The sequence below is a fragment of the Giraffa tippelskirchi genome, chromosome 9, assembly GCF_054371585.1.
Source record: "Giraffa tippelskirchi isolate mGirTip1 chromosome 9, T2T-mGirTip1v1.2.pri, whole genome shotgun sequence".
Taxonomy (NCBI): Eukaryota; Metazoa; Chordata; class Mammalia; order Artiodactyla; family Giraffidae; genus Giraffa; species Giraffa tippelskirchi.
Window position 1 is genome coordinate 149,863,464 of NC_137283.1, and position 17,161 is coordinate 149,880,624.

The 17,161-nt window shown below is 37.3% G+C and overlaps 1 protein-coding gene across 8 annotated transcripts in view; it reads right to left on the reverse strand.

Moving 5' to 3' along the window:
* Positions 1-1,318: 1,318 nt before the first annotated feature.
* Positions 1,319-17,161, reverse strand: part of KATNA1 (katanin catalytic subunit A1) — a 34,093-nt gene continuing 18,250 nt past the window's right edge. For 3 of the 8 annotated variants that reach the window (XM_081529938.1, XM_081529940.1, XM_081529939.1), the window contains 7 exons: positions 13,907-14,028; positions 12,487-12,592; positions 11,101-11,259; positions 4,747-4,873; positions 4,107-4,241; positions 3,392-3,518; positions 1,319-1,675 (listed from right to left, as the gene is read on the reverse strand). In XM_081529938.1, the coding sequence (XP_081386064.1) occupies positions 1,477-1,675; positions 3,392-3,518; positions 4,107-4,241; positions 4,747-4,873; positions 11,101-11,259; positions 12,487-12,592; positions 13,907-14,028 (975 nt within the window). In that variant the 3' untranslated portion in view covers positions 1,319-1,476. Of the gene's footprint in view, positions 1,676-3,391; positions 3,519-4,106; positions 4,242-4,740; positions 4,874-11,100; positions 11,260-12,486; positions 12,593-13,906; positions 14,029-17,161 lie in introns of all 8 variants that reach the window. The other 5 variants (XM_081529943.1, XM_081529944.1, XM_081529942.1 and 2 more) reach the window with 4 other exon arrangements.

Genomic DNA, 17,161 nt, shown 5'->3' on the forward strand with positions numbered 1-17,161 from the left:
CTCAGTGGCTCAGTGGTATAGGATCCACCTGCAATGCAGGAGCCACAGGAAACACGGGTTCGCTCCCTGGCTTGGGAAGAACCCCTGGAGAAGGGAATGGCAACCCACTCCAGTATTCCTGCTTGGAGAATTCCATGGAGGAGCCTGGCAAGCTACAGTCCATAAGGTGGACATGACTTAATCGCACATGACTGAAGCGATTTAGCAAGCATCATTTAAAACACATTCTAGAGGGAAATGACTGGATTTTAAGACCACCTTCAATTTTGGCTAAATAGGTACGTGTAGTAGAAGGATGATAGGTAGTAAAGGAGTCATTCATTCTGCTTAGCTGTTTTAATAAGGAGTAACAGCCCTGTGTAATGTACTATGTCCATCTTCTAGACAAATAATATACAGTTTACAATTTGATCCTAAAGTCACCCAGCAATTAACACTATTTTTTTATGTCCTTCTTCAGTCTTAAAAGTTGCTAGAAATCACCAGTTCTAACTTGAAACAGTGACAGGGTCTTATTTCATCCTTTAAGCATAAGCTTGTAGACTCTTGGGAGAACAATGTAGGAGGCTTTCACTGGAGGGTGCAGGCTCTGCAGTCAGCAGTTCCCAGCCTGCCTTCTCTCCTTACCAGTGATACTTGAGACCATGGCAAATCATGTGGTCTTCCTGAGGCTCTGTTTTCTATGGTGGGGGTGATACAGTAAGTATTACAAGGAATTATAAATAGAAATCGTACCTAAAGTTTTATACCATTCCTGTTTATTTCATTTATTAATTTATATTTTTACTGTTAATTATTTTAATTACACTTTACATCCATAAGTGATGGGTTAGTGACTTTCATTAGAGTACAGTGAGCAGCACAAACGTAAAGGTAGCTTCTTGCCTACAGTGCAGCCTTTTACGTGTGGGCAGAATAAAGTCAGGTAGGCAAGACTGTGTACAGATGTATATATATACTTTTTTCCTTTTAAATTGCACAGTAAAATGAAGGGGCCTTTAAAGCTCTCTCAGAAGGAGGAGGGAAACTGGCCATAACACCAGGCAGGAAGGAAAGCACAGTGGGTGTGGTTCGGGCGTCACCCAATTGGCTATTTGTGTAAAAATGTTCAGGAATTTTCAGTTATCCTCTGGCACCTACAGAGCCAAAGCCAGTCTTATTCTTCAGAAGGAACAGCAGCCACAGGCAGTGGAAGAGAAAAGGATACACTCAGAAGTGCACATAAAGACAGTTTCCAAGCCAAGTAACAGCACTTGTGCTATAACATTTGTTGTCAGTGAAAGAGAAATACAGTAATGCTAAAGTAAAACAAGTTTGCTTGTAACTTGAAAAAATTGCCTTTATTCAGAATCATACTTCTTTTTCACTCTTACCATAATGAAAGTTTAAAAAAATATAGCGCTTGGTGCAATGAAATACTACATTTAATTATTCAAACACTTAATGCAAGGTTGCTCGCAGTTTACATGTGAGAATTTAGCATGATCCAAACTCAAATATCCATTTCTCATATCTTTCAATGTCTGCAGCAGACACTGACTTTGAAACCTTTTTTAAAGCCATTTCAAAATCCTCCATAGTTGTAGGCATGTGCATTTCTTCTCTTGAAAGATTTCTGATTTCTTCTGGGGTCAAACCTTCAATACGCCTTCTCATTGCCATCAAGGATGCATCCCTAGGTTTTAAATTAAAAAGACAAAAACCACAAACTGACGTGCTGGTCAAATAAACTGTGAACAGACTTTTTTCAGTGTATGTGTTATTCTGCAATTATTTTATTACATATATATAAGTAGTACTGCCCAGAATCTAGTATTGAACTACAAGGCCTGTTTTTGATCTGTTTTGTTAGCAGTTAAATTAGAGCAAAAGCCCAAGAAGTAGAAGGATATAACATGAGGGCAACTGAATTTTTTTAAAAGGGTACCATAAAATAAAGAATAAGCATCACAGGGACAGGAGAGAACTTGCTAGCTGGAAAATTAAATATTTTCTACTGCCTGTGTAAGAAAAGCTAAACAAGTGGCCTCTCCTCTGTATTAGTGCTATTTTTTTAAGGAGAAACTTAAGATTCAACTACCTCCTTGCTTTCACCCAGTTTGATCCTTAACAGCAGCCACCACGTGTGCAAAGCAACAGCTACAAAGCTGTTATTGCTAATCCTCACATCAGCCCTCCATGGAATGCTTACTTTGGAGGTGAGTAAACCAGTGCAGTCAAGTACCTTCCTAATATATGTCCAAACTAATATTAAGATTAGGACAAAACCTACTTCAATCACGTTTTGAAGTAGAGACCATCTTTTCTTGTTATTGCTATTCCTATCACATTTATGACACTTCACTGAAAATGAGACTGTATTCCCCTCTGATGTGCCAAATCAATCTACGTTAGATTATGTCTCCTATGGAACCATATGCTGAATGAATGCGCCAACATTAACTTTTCTAACTCAGGCACTTGGCAGCAGTCACCGTGCAGACTGGACTCCGCTCAGTCTTGCCTTGCTCTGCTTCCTCTGCAACCATGTCTGACACACCCAATATGGCTGAGATTATCAAATTTGGTAAGTCAAAATGGAAGACAGAAACAAATGGAAGAGAAAAACCCACTGCTTTCAAAAGAAATGACTGAACAGAAGTAAGCAGGCAAGTTTTAATAAGCCGTGTGACGCCAATAAGCACTGTACATTCCACAAGCTCTGCCTTCTTATTTTACTTCTTTTAGCTGTTTAACTTTGTAAGATGCAAAGAGTGTGGGTCAAATTTAAATGACTGTGCTGCCCTTTTCACATCAAAGAAAGGAGAACTACTGACAGGAGGGCTAAAGGCCATTCCTGCCTCTCCCATCTGCCTGTCTGGGGAAGAAAAAGAATTTACATGGTGGTGAAGGAGGAAGCTAAGTGGGGTGACAGTGAAATCTAGAGTGAAAAAGCAAACTGGTCCAAGGTGTCCCGTGGGCTGTTAAAATACAGCGTAATCAGAGTGACTTTGTCGTTGCTGTTCAAATGATTTTAATTACTGGAATGCACACTTTTTAAAGTATGCAAATAAGTTTTAAAATCTAAAACTTTTTTTTCTAATCCAAGACAATTACTGGTTTCCTATTTTATATCAGTTGTTTTAACACTACCTTCTTGAACGTGTACCTTTTAAATGAACCACAGTCTTCAGTGACATACAAGATAACCAAATGACTTACTAGCACCAGCTAACACTAGCTTAATGCCAAAACTTGTGTCTCTGACTAGGTTATATAATGTGGGTCTTTATTCTTCATCTATCTTAATTTAGCATAAAAACTTCATAATAGAAGTTTACACTGACAAAAATCTATGCTTCCTAAAAACAAAACCAGAACCAAAAACCTATACTTCCAAAATAATTCATACCTGCACACGTTGGTAATGTCTGCACCTGAATAACCCTCCATGTTTTCTGCTATACTTGCAAGGTCAACATCATCAGCCAATTCCAGCTCACGGAGACTTATTCGTAATAGCTCCTCCCTGCCTTTTGCTATTGGGAGAAACAAAATATAAATGAATATATATAAATATAAACATAACATATATAAAAAATATATAAACATATATATAAATATAAACAAATGTAAACATAAATATCAACATAATTTTTTATTTTTCTCCAGTCTACTTTAAGAAGTTGTTTCTCAATTCTTAGAGCTCATTTGTTTAAAAAATTTAAGAACTATTCCTCATTGAATTTATTTTTAAATTTAAATTTTAATTAATTTTTATTTTTTTAATTGAAAAAGTTTTATTTTAATTGAAATTTTTTTTAGTTTTTATGTTTTTAACTGAACTGGTTTGTCTTTTAAAGTAAAGTTAATTAATACCAAACTTCAAAATTTAGCAAAACTACTTAAGAGTTAACATGAGGGACTTTTCTGGTGGTCCAGTGGCTAAGACTCTGGCTCCCAATTCAAGGAGCCTGGGTTCAATCCCTAGTCAGGAAACTAGATCCCATATGACTGCAACTAACATTCACATGCTGCAACTAAGACCTGGTTCAGCCAAATAAATAAAATAAAAGATATTTTTTTAAAAAAAGTTAACATGAGCTTCCTGATTCAAATGAAGATACCTGATGGTAATGGAATATAGATTCTTTTCTCAAGACGTCGTCTTAGAGCCTCATCAATATCCCAGGGAAAATTAGTAGCTGCCAGAACCATAACCATTTTGGAAGGGTCATCATTTTCAGAAGCACCTCCAACACCTTGAGGAAGGGTAAGAACATAGTAAAAAAAAAGAAAAGCAAAGCTCAAATACTTAAAGAGCCTCAAATATTGAGCACAACATTAAAAGCAATGTAATCATCAAGCCTCCTTAAGATTTATAAAGCAAACTGGTACATGTGAGTTTGCAGTTCAAGAAAAATGAATTTTTGTAGCATGCAGAAAATATGACTCAAAACAGATTTAATAAAAAGACTAGTTCAGCAAAACTATGTAACAATTTTAAAAATTCTTCAAAACCATACATATCCCCCTCTAAGGCCAATTTATCTGCATTTGTTTCAGTTTCATGGCTAAGAATGAGATCAGGGTGTATGACAAAAGGTGTCCAGTGAATGAACGGCCGTTATTTCCGGTGTGTCACCACTGTCAGCATACCCAATTCAATGCTGTCGATCTCCAGGACCTACTCGCCAGCCCCGGGTCACTGGAGCTGGGGGTTAGCACTGTGAGTGGAGCTTAGTTCACGCTTATACACACGCATACCATCCATCTGAACCAGCAGCTCGGCCTTCACCCTTCTGCTTGCCTCGTGCTCTTCAGAAGTCCCTCTGCGGCTGCAAATGGAGTCTATCTCATCAATAAATATAGTAGCTGGAGAGTAAAATCGAGCCTGCAGGAAGAAACCAGGCAACATCAGGTTTTTCATTTCATTTAAAAGTAACCTACAGTTAAGCAATTAGAAAACAGTGGAGGAGCCTGCTGTGATCTCTCCCTCTTGTCCTAATACTGAGGAGAGAATTGGAAGAGCTAAAATATAGCTTCTAATACAGACTTATCATATACTTAAATATTATATGGCAATTTCTATACTATTCAATACTCTAACTGGCTATATATATGTCATATAAATACAGGATTATCCTGTACATTACAATGATATGGATAACAATAGTGGGAAGACATTTATAGATACTGATAAGTGTTCTAAAGTTTCAGAAAAAAATTTGTTAGAGAGCCATTACCTTATATATTAATAATATCACAGATTTGTATATTTAAAAGTATATTTAAATTTTAATATTTTATATTTAAATTTATTTTAATGTAAATATATACAATATAAAATATATAAATAAATTTAAATATACTTAAATGTATATTTTTATAAATATAAATTCTAAGGAATTCTAATTAAATTGCCATTTTTCATTTGACTAATACAAGTACAGCTGATCCCTGAACAATTCAGGTATGAACTGCATGGGTCTACTTACAGGTAGATATTTTTCAGTAGTAAATACTATACTAGTACCTAGGTTGGTTGAATCTGAGGGTGTAGAGGAATTGTGGATACAGAGGGCTAACTATAAGTTACATGCAGATTAATCTTCACATTGTTCAAGGGTCAACTAGAAGAGTCAATTAAAATAGCCTTTTTTTTTTTAAAGATAAAATTCATATAACAAAAATTCACCATTTAAACCACTTTAAAGTATACAATTCAGTATTTAGCATATTAATAATATTATGCAACCGTCATCACTATCAATTCCAGAACATTTCAGGGCCTCCCCCTGCCCAATAACCCACACTTCTCTTCCCCCCAGCCCCTGGTGATCACTGAAAATAGTTTCTGTCCCTATGCATCTGCCTATTCCGAACATTTCAGATTAATGGGATCATACAATATGTGGCCTTTGTGTCTGCCTTCTTTCACTCAGCATGTTTTCAATGTTTATCTATATTATAGCATGTACAGGACTTCATTCTCTTTTATGGCTGGATAATATCCACCAAGTTTATTTTTGTACCTCAAATGCATTTCTTCTTTCTCAAATCAAAGGACAGGGAAGATTGATCCACTGGTCAAGTATTAACCTAATAAACAGCTGTGTAAGACTCAATAGTATCACCCTTTTCTTAAGGAGACAGAAGCAGCATTTTATTTTATCTATTTATTTTTGTGTTTTTTTTTGTTTTTAGTAGACTTAATTTTTTTTATTGGAGTATAGTTGATAAGAACCATATTATTATAGTAACTAATATTTACTGTCAATCATTTTTTAAATGAAATATCCAAACTTACAGAATCACCACACAAGAAAGCTTGAAACTAAATGATGGCAAGGATTTCTCAAAACAGAGCTTAAGTGAACACACAGGATTTTAAAAATAGAAGTCCACAATGGCAAATGAACACAACAGACTTGGACATGCAATTGTACTGGGTCCATCAATTCTTCTGACCATGAGGTTACAATCCAGTACCCTCTAAAAGGCAATTAACTGTGCTGAAAGACTGTGCCTCCAAAGTACAGATTTACTTTTAGTCTGTTCACTTGGAAAATCCTAATATTAAAATCTCAGTTTCTTTTCTAGTTAAAAACTTGAATTCTAAGTCATCTATTCCCTCTAAAAGGATAATACCATTTTTAATTAACATATCCTTTTACTTGGATTTTAGGCACTATGTACAAACATTTTTGTGCTTTCTTTTCAAGAAACAGAGGGAGAAAATAAACTGAATGGAGGGAAAGAAAGAAAAAAGCAAACATGCAAGAAAATCTGTAATTGAAATTCTAGCTAGCAACCATCAGAACCAATGACAAAAATCAACTTTCAAGCAAAAACTACTAGATTTGAGTTTTCCCCCATATTAAAGGTAGAAGGCAATGGCACCCCACTCCAGTACTCTCGCCTGGGAAACCCCATGGACGGAGGAGCCCGGTAGGCTGCAGCCCATGGGGTCGTGAAGAGTCGGACACGACTGAGCGACTTCACTTTCACTTTTCACTTTCATGCACTGGAGGAGGAAATGGCAACCCACTCCAGTATTCTTGCCTGGAGAATCCCAGGGAAAGAGGAGCCTGGTGGGCTGCCGTCTATGGGGTCGCACAGAGTCGGACACGACTGACGCGACTTAGCAGCAGCAGCAGCAGCAGCAGAAAGGTCTAAATTAAAACAGAGGCTATGTGGCACATTTAAAATTGGGTGTGGACGTCCTGGGAAAGTATCATAGAGAGATGTGGAAGAGGACACCAACCGTTTCTGCCTGCACAGCACCCCTTCTTCTGATAAGAGAAGCTCTCCATTTGTACATAAATCGTCTCTTTCTCCTTCTTACTCCACTACTTCAAGTGAGGCCAGCCTCTGCTGGAGACCCAGGAAAGTCCAGGCACAAGTGTGTGACTCAAGCAAGGCCAAACATTAATCTCTGGAGTTTTGCTGGAACAACTGAGAAATGAGGACTAATTCTCAGGGATTACCATTAGGACAACAAAAACAAAATTTAAACCTCTAACGGCTATCTTAGTCACCATATGGATCTGCCAACATCAAAGTCAACCCAGAGGTAAAAAGAGCCAAATGTTTAGACAGAAACAATTCCCAAGGACATCTGAATTGCTGGATCCTGCTAGACGTAAAAATCTAAAATGTAATCTGATAATTCCCAGTTATGTCACCCAACATATTATTCTTTTTGTTTAAACTGATTTGATTAGACTTTTTTCCCTTTATCAGCTGCACCTGTGGCATGTGGGCTCATAGTTCCAGACCAGGGATGGAACCCACGACCCCTGCATTACAAATGCAGAGTCTTAACCACTGGATCACCAGGGAAGTCCCATGATTAGATTTCTGACACTTGAAAATGAAAAGTTCTTAACAATATAACAAAAAAATACACAGTTAAAATTTTAAATGTCTATACCAAGTCATGTGAAAAACTCTGGACAGATTTTAATAATATTTAAGTGGGACTACCCTGGTGCTATAGCGGATAAGAATCTGCCTGCCAGTGTAGAGACACGGGTTCGATCCCTGGTCTAGGAAGATTCCACATGGTCATGGAGCAACTAAGCCTGCGAGTCACAGCTACTAAGCCCCAGAGCCCGTGTCCACAGCAAGAGGAGCCACTGAAACCAGAAGCCTGCACAACTTAACTAGAGGGTAGCCCCCTCACAGCACCCAGAGAAAGCCCGGAACAGCAGAAGAGACCCAGTGTAACTGAAAATAAATAATTTAAAAACCAGTATTTGTTGATGTATGGCAGAAATCAACATAATACTGTAACACAATCATCCTTCAATTAAAAATAAATTAATTAAAAATAGTAATGGTAATATTTAAGCGGCTTTATTCAAAATATAGGCCTTGAGCCACGCTCACTCTGAAAGATTCTGGTGCGGCAGGGCACATAAGAGGCAGTCATCTGCAGAGCAGTCAAAACCAAGACAAGGGGCAGTACAATTTTACTCCTTGAGGGAGTCCACATGATGAAAAGGAGAAAATCAACCTGGTTTCAAAGGAGCCATAAACAAAATTCAGAGAGGCAGGAGCTCCAAACTGCAGGCACTGGTTTGTGATTGAGCCTCTGATCAAGTTAGCAGCTCAAGGTAGCACCCTCTGGATAAGATTTAAAGATGGTTAACATTTTCCTAGGCAATACCAGGGAAGCCAGTAAAAAGTAAGTTATTTGATATGTCTTTATAAACTGCACTATAAAAAAAATACTACAAATTAGCACTTTGTAAGAGGCTTTTCCTCATAGAAGAAAACAGTCCTTTTTCTTCAATACAAAATCCTACCTTATATACCTATGGCTGATTCATGCTGATGTATGGCAGAAGTGAACACAGTATTATAATTATCCTCCAATTAAAAAAAATAAAGTAAAAAAACTCCCTACATTAAAAAAATAATCAAATAATTCTTAAACAGTAATAGTAAATATTTATGAGTTCTTATGAGTCAGGCTCTATATTAAGCACCTGAAGTGCACTGGCTGATTTCACCCTCCAAACATTAGAGGTCGGTTCAGTTTAGTCGCTCAGTCATGTCTGACTCTTTGCAACCCCAGGGAAGCACGCCAGGCTTCCCTGTCCGTTCTGAACTCCCAGAGCATGCTCAAACTCATGTCTGTCGGGTCGATGATGCCATCCAACCATCTCATCCTCTGTCATCCCCTTCACCTCCTGCCTTCAATCTTTCCCAGCATCAGGGTCTTTTCCAGTGAGTCATTTCTTCACATCAGGTGGCCAAAGTATTGGAGTTTCAGCTTCAGCATCAGTCCTTCCAATGAATATTCAGGGTTGATTTCCTTTATGATGGACTGGCTGGATCTCCTTGCAGTCCAAGGGACTCTCAAGAGTCTTCTCCAACACCACACTTCAAAAGCATCAATTCTTCAGCACTCAGCTTTCTTTATGGTCCAACTCTCACATCCATACATGACTACTGGAAAAATCATAACTTTGACTAGACGGACCTTTGTTGGCAAAGTCATGTCTCTGCTTTTTAATGTGCTGTCTAGGTTGGTCATAACTTTTCTTCCAAGAAGTAAGTGTCTTTTAATTTCATGGCTGCAATCACCATCTGCAGTGAGTTTGGAGCCCAAGAAAATAAAAGTCTGTCACTGTTCCCATTGTTTCCCCATCTATTTGCCATGAAGTGATGGGACCAGATGCCATATCTTAGTTTTTTTAATGTTGTTGAGGGTTAAGCCAGCTTTTTCACTCTCCTCTTTCACTTCCATTAAGAGGCTCTTTAGTTCCTCTTCGCTTTCTGCCATAACGGTGGTGTTATGTGCATATCTGAGGTTACTGTTATTTCTCCCTGCAATCTTGATTCCAGCTTGTGCTTAAACATCAGAGGTAGGTCCTAAATTACTGTCCTCTTCTTACAGATAAAGCAACTGAGCAACAGGAGAGGAATTCTCCCACAGTTAGCTAGCTGGGAAAGTGATAGAAGTGGGGTCTAAACCAGGCCATCTGATTCTAATGACCCCATACTTAGCCATTCATTCTACTGAGCTTACATTTTTAAAACGCCAAGTTATTCTGGAATACTGGTAATTTTTTCCCCTGAAGAGAATTTTTCAAAATGATATAAGAGGTTCGCTATTAGACACCTACTGTGGGATGGACTATTAATAATCCATAAGAATGTGTCAGAATTTACATCCTGCCGTATGAATTATCGCAGTTGAAGGAGAAAAAAAATGGGAACTGAAACAGGAAGAAGCCTTTATAGAAAATGGATAACATGAAATTGTGAGGGCTTTTGTTTTGTCTTATCCTGAGCCTAGGAAGGAAGATGTGGTATAATGTTAGCATGATCATCTAAGATTTTGGCCACCATGACTAAGAATGTAAATCTTTGTTACTATTTATATAATAAACACAACTCTGTCTTCATGCATGTAACTATACAATTTCTTAAATGAGGTAAGACAGAAACAGTTACATGAAACTTAAGTCTAAAAGCTATTGAATTCAACCCATTCAGTCAGAACTTGTTGAATTATATTTCTTCTACTGATACTCAGAATTGTGGCAGTGGAAGAAGGAAAAAGAAACTCAAAGAAAGATGCAAAGAACTGAATTTCAGAGATTATGTCATTAAACTCCAGGTATTTGATACAGTGAACAGATAGGAGGTAATCTCAGTTCCATATTTACTTGTGATTTTCACCTTTCCCCATTATTTACCAATACTGAATTTACTATAACAAAGCCTGGCTTAAAAAACATAATAATTTCACATTTCTATAGCAGCAGATCAGTAATGCAGATTCCATAGCATGAGCATGTCCATAAGCTAACAGACAGTCATTCCTCCAGAGAAAAGGAACTGAAGAGAAACACAAGTAATTCATGTTAGTAAAAAGTTTCTATGGATGAAAGAGCCTGGTGGGCTGCAGTCCATGGGGTTGCAAAGAGTCGGACATGACTGAGCGACTTCACTTTTTCTTTTTCACTTTCTTTCAAGGGCACAGGAACTAAACCCTGGGCAGAAGCGCATCCTGCCTGGCGATTCTACACCATGGAGTTAGTTACAACTCATTTTCTTCCCTTCTAGAAGTAAAGAATCATTAGAGTTGTCTCAAACATTCACCATTTCGAACAGAAGACGAACAAGCTTCTCAGACTCTCCTCTGTATTTGGAAGTCAGAGTTGATGAAGAGACATTGAAGAACGTTGTCTTACATTCCGTCGCTACTGCTTTAGCAAGGAGGGTCTTTCCCGTGCCAGGTGGGCCCACCATTAACACTCCCTGTTGGGAATATAACGGTGTCAGCAAAGGGTTTATCTGCCGTTGTTCTAATTCACAAGAATTCCAGTACTAAGAATCAATCTTCAACCAACTTACACATAATACTGAGATAAATAAAAGACAAAGATAAACAGAAGGATATTTTATCACAAATTTACTTTTTGCATTACAAACGTAAGGTAATTACACATTATTAAAAATTTGGAACTGAGAGATGAGAAAAAAGATAATCAGTATTACAGTACTGATGTCATACCCTAACACAGGTACCCTTAGGATCTGGATATATTTCCTGGTAGTCCTTTTGCTCAAACAAATTAGTTTTTTTTTTTTTTTTTAACATGGCTGTACTCAAGGTATGTCTAGAATTTTGTATCTTGCTTATCACTTAACATTTCAAGAATTTCAAAATAACAAGTATAGAGTGAGCCATTAGCACATTTCCCAAATCCAAGAGTTTTTTGGACACTTTTCAGATCAGCACATGACTTTTAAGAAGTACTCATTAGGGCTTCCCTAGTGATTCAGTTGTAAAGAATCTGTCTCCCAATGCAGGGGACACGGGTTCAATCCCTGCTCTGGAAAGATCCGACATGCTGCAGGACAGCTAAGCCCATGTACCACAACTACCAAGCCTGTGCTCCAGAGCCTGGGAGTCGCAACAACTGAGCCTGAGAGCTGCAACTACTGAAGCCTAAGCACCTTCCTAGAGCCCATGCTCTGCAACAAGAGAAACCACCGCAATGAGAAGCCTGTGCACCACAACTGGAGAGCAGCCCCCCACGTGCTTCATCTAGAGAAAGCCCACATGCAGAAATGAAGACCCAGTGAAGCCATATATAAATAAGTTTTTTAAAAAAGGAGTACTCGTTAGACGCAGATATGCCTTATTAATTTCTTCAGAACAATTCCAAGAAATACAGATACAAGTTCTGCAACACAACATGTAAAATGGAGTATTTTTGTATTTAGGCAACTTGTTAATATTTGCAAATATAAGTTCATTATAAATCTGCTATGTGTATACCTTTTCAAAGATCACACTGCATCTGTTTCCTATTCTGGAAACCTTGAAATAGTTTTTGGTCTGCATAACACTACATATTTAAATTTTTCTGTACCTGCTCTACGTTCTACTCCCCCTTCCCTCCACACAGGTAAATACTGGCTCTCTACACAATGCATTTGCTGTTTGCTTTAACAACGCTGTTACAGTAAGAAACTTACTTTCCATGGTCTCCTAATGCCTTTAAAGAATTCTGGCATCCACATTGGTAACACCACAGCTTCCTTAAGCAACTTTTTAGCTTCTACTAAATCGGCAATATCATCCCTGAAAGAGAAGATATTTGATTAAAACCTTAGATCACATATTTAGTCATTCTTGAGAGTCACGGAAAGCACAAGATTTTATGTTGCCGACAGAATGTGAAGTTTCTTCCTAGGCACTAGTGAACTAACACATTGTGACGAGGTCTCTGCCACACCAGCCAGTATATAGAAAGGGCACAATCTGAATCTTCAAGTCTTGGCAGTAATGATTTTCAGCTTGGTGAATGAGAACACAGGTCTATAGGCCTACTCTTTATTATTATGCCATCTTATTTTAAATTTCTGTTCTTAAAATGCTCATTCCATAAATTCCATAGTTTAGAAATAATGAGCCCACTAAACAAACAAACAAACATAAGAATAAACATAGCCTAAAGCAGACACAGGTTGTAATTCAGCAGCTTCGCCCCCTAATCTACCAAGAGGTGGACAGCAAGGTTAAAGAGTATTATAGAGATTGCCACGAAATCATCATCAACCATGAGAGCACCACCACTACTACAACCACTAGTACACATGGCATGATAATGTATTATATGACTTGATAATATATTTTAAAATATCTCCAAAACTATACCTAAAAATAAAGTTTTAACAAAAAATATATAACTGAATGTGCCTAACTTTGTGGGAAATGGAGCTTTAGAACTTGTGATAAATTATAGTTCTTTGATTAGATATAATATTTATTTTTTAATAATTTATTGAAGTATAGTTGATTTACAATGTTATATTAGTTTCAGGTGTACAGCAGGGTGATCCAGTTAAACATACATAGAATATCTTCTTTTTTTTTTTTAGATTCTTTCCCCTTATAGATTAGTACAAAATATTAAGTATGGTTCCCTGTGCTATATTGTAGGTCCTTGTTGGTTATATATTTTATATATATCAGTGTGTAATACGTTAATCCCAAACTTCTAATTTTATAATATTAATAAAGTTGAGAACCACTGCTCTAAGTAATAGGATATAGGAGCAATATGTATTGTATAAACCTAAAGATAACAAGCAATATATATGCATACGAATGACTGCCATTTTACTTTTAAAGAATGTCCCAAAAAGAAGATGAAATTTTTGTGATCTTGTTCACATTCTGTACACACGATTTTTTTATTTAATAAAAATTTTATTATTACTTATTTCATTAAATTTAAAAATTTCAAACAAAAACTGGTACAGCCTGAATCAAAGTGAAGTTTTTCATTATGTGTCTTGCTCAGATTTTATGTCTTCCGATTCTATCCTCAAAGACATGCCCATTTCTGTTCCAAAAAGCAACATCCAATCGTTTTGTTGTGCTATAACTTACCATCGAACATTGGGATTCTGAGAAATTATATCCCTTTCCAAAGCTTCTACTAAGTCTTTATCATACCCAGTACTATCAAATTTATTTGTCTCTGGTTCTGTAGCTGCAGCAGGTGATTTGTTCTACACAAATAGAGGAAAAAAACCATGAGCTTATGATTAACTCAAACATTATATTTCATTTCTATGACTCAGAAACAAAGATCAGACTCATGACATTTTTATAAAAGCTAATGTAATAGTACAAGTAATAAGGACAGAATCAAAGACTGTAAGTCATCATTCTATATCAACATCAAAGTTTCATACTGAATTTTTATTTTTACATAAAAACTATGACAATGGTGTTAAACAAAAATATTATGCATATGAACTGACAACAGAAAAAATTAATATTGAGATAAATTGTGGTCACTAGTGAATATTAGATATGTATATGTATATCAAAGCTTTAGAAGAGATAAGGTTAAAGACAGATGGTTTCTTTAGGTAAGATAATAGGTCAATCCTTAACACCTACTCAGTTCCTACTGATGCTCCAAAAACACCTTTTGACTATTCCCATATCCCCACAAGAGACTCCTCAGCCCTTAGAAGAGATTTCCTCCCATCTTCTGTGATGTCAGTCATTAGGGCCACAAATCTGCATGCTAAAGCACTCCAAGGCACAATGACAAACTCACAGGACACTGCAGGATATTTCAAACTTTTGAGAGAAACACAAAAACATCTATTTGAACACTGGGTTAACTGCCAGCTCAATGAAACCTACCAGAGAGCCCATAAACAGACCCACACAAATATTCCCCCCAAATTTTTGAGAATGGTATAAAAATTTTATTGAAGTATATATTATTTATAATGTATTAATTTCTGTTGCACAGCCTAGTGACTCAGTTATACATATATATATTCTTTTTCATATTCTTTTCCATTATAATTTATCACAGGATAAATATAGTTCCCTGAGCTATAATAAATCCTTGTCAACAAATGGTGTTGGAGCAACTGAATATGTATGGGCAAAAAATGAACCTTGACCTAAGCCTCACACTTTACACAAAAATCAACTCAAAACAGATCATGGACTTACATATAAAACATAAAATTATAAAACTTTTAAGAAAAAAATTTTTTTAAATTGGGATCTAGGGATAGGCATGGAGAAGGCAATGGCAACCCACTCCAGCGTTCTTGGCTGGAGAATCCCAGGGACGGGGGAGCCTGGTGGGCTGCCGTCTTTGGGGGCGCACAGAGTCGGACACGACTGATGTGACTTAGCAGCAGGAGCAGGGATAGGCAAAGAGTTAAGAACTTGACAACAAGAACACAGTCTATAAAAGGAAATACTGGACTTTACCAAAATTAAAATCGTTTGCCTTGTGAAAGATCCAGCTAAAACAATGAAAAGACAAACTACACACTTTAAAAAAAATCTGCAAAATACATATCTGACAAAGAACTAAACTCTAGAATATATAAAGAACTCTCAAAACTCAACAGTAACAAAAAAAAGTCATTTGTATAATGGGCAACAGACCTGCCCATTATAAAAGAGACATTTCTCTGAAGAGACTTGGTTCTGTGCTCTTATTTCCTTTTCTTAAGTCAGCTTGTACAGCTACTATTTAGAAGAATAGACTAACTCAGCATAGACTGTTAGATTGTTGAGAAGAACAGCACTGGGGACTTTACATTTGCTATAACCCAGTTTTTACTTTGCCCAGGTGATGTGGAGGGGCCAAACAAATGATCCGGTGCTTTACCATTTCATAGACTAGGTATGTGCCTCAGTCAAGGGAGTGCGGAGGTGGAAGAGAGAGGACTGAAATTAAATTCTTAGAGTCCTATGTGCTTCTTAATGCAAGGGAGCATAAGCACTCAAATAACATTAACTAGCACTGAAATCTTGGTTTATAAAGCTCATTCCTCACTAATAGGAACCAGGGTTTCCTGGAGAAACAAGGGTAAACACAGGAAGAGCCTGGAATACTCTATTTTGTCAGAGAATGGTGAGTACATGTTACAAAGACTTAAGATTCAGCTTCAAGGGTTTCCCGCTCCTCAAATTCTGGACAATTTAAGCATCAGAAGGATAGTAACAAATTTTAATTCATTGAATAAAATAAGAATCCATGAGTCCATACAGATAAAATTAAATTAAGGGGAAGAGATAGAGCTTTTTCTTAAAATCCAAAGTCAATTAATTAAAGGAGAGATAATAGCATTAGAAAATGATTTTTCAATTGTCAGAGGAGTAACTGATTCAGGCAAGAACTCCTGGATGCCGAAACAAATAAAATTTTGATGAGAAACAGTATATTTATATAATTTCAAAAGTATCTCCCCACAAATGACTATAAAGGGAAAAAGAGTAACTTTATAGTGGAGAGACTTGGCAGACACCACCCTAACCAAGTGATCCAATTTATCACAAGTAACAGAGCAATAAACATCCTGTGTGCCTCCTTGTATGATACGCTGAGGAGAACAAAACTTCACTTCAGTGGCACTCCTGCCAAGAATGCACAACCTTAATCTAATCACAAGGAAACATGAGGTGAACTCAAACCGAGGAACATTCTACAAAATAACTCTTTAAAAAGGCCAAAAAAGATAAAGGCGGAAGAAATGTTCACATTAAAAGAGACTAAAGAAACGTGACAACCAAATGGAACAAATGCTTCTATATTGGGTCCCAGCATGGAGCAGGCAGGCGGAAAAGCTATAAATGACATTATTGGCATCACTTATAATGACGCTGGCAAAATTTTATAAAAGTCTGTGGATTAGATAACAGTACTATCAGTTCAGCTCAGTCACTCAGTCGTGTCCGACTCTTTGCAACCCCATGAATTGCAGCACGCCAGGCCTCTCTATCCATCACCAACTCCCAGAGTCTACCCAAACCCATGTCCATTGAGTCGGTGATGCCATCCAACCATCTCATCCTCTGTCGTCCCCTTCTCCTCCTGCCCCCAATCCTACCAAGCATCAGGGTCTTTTCCAATAAGTCAACTCTTCACATGAGGTGGCCAGAGTACTGGAGTTTCAGCTTCAATATCAGTCCTTCCAATGAACACCCAGGATTGATCTCTTTTAGGATGGATTGATTGGATCTCCTTGCAGTCCAAGGGACTCTCAAGAGTCTTCTCCAACACCACAGTTCAAAAGCATCAATTCTGAGGCACTCAGCTTTCTTCACCGTCCAACTCTCACATCCATACATGACCACTGGAAAAACCATAGCCTTGAC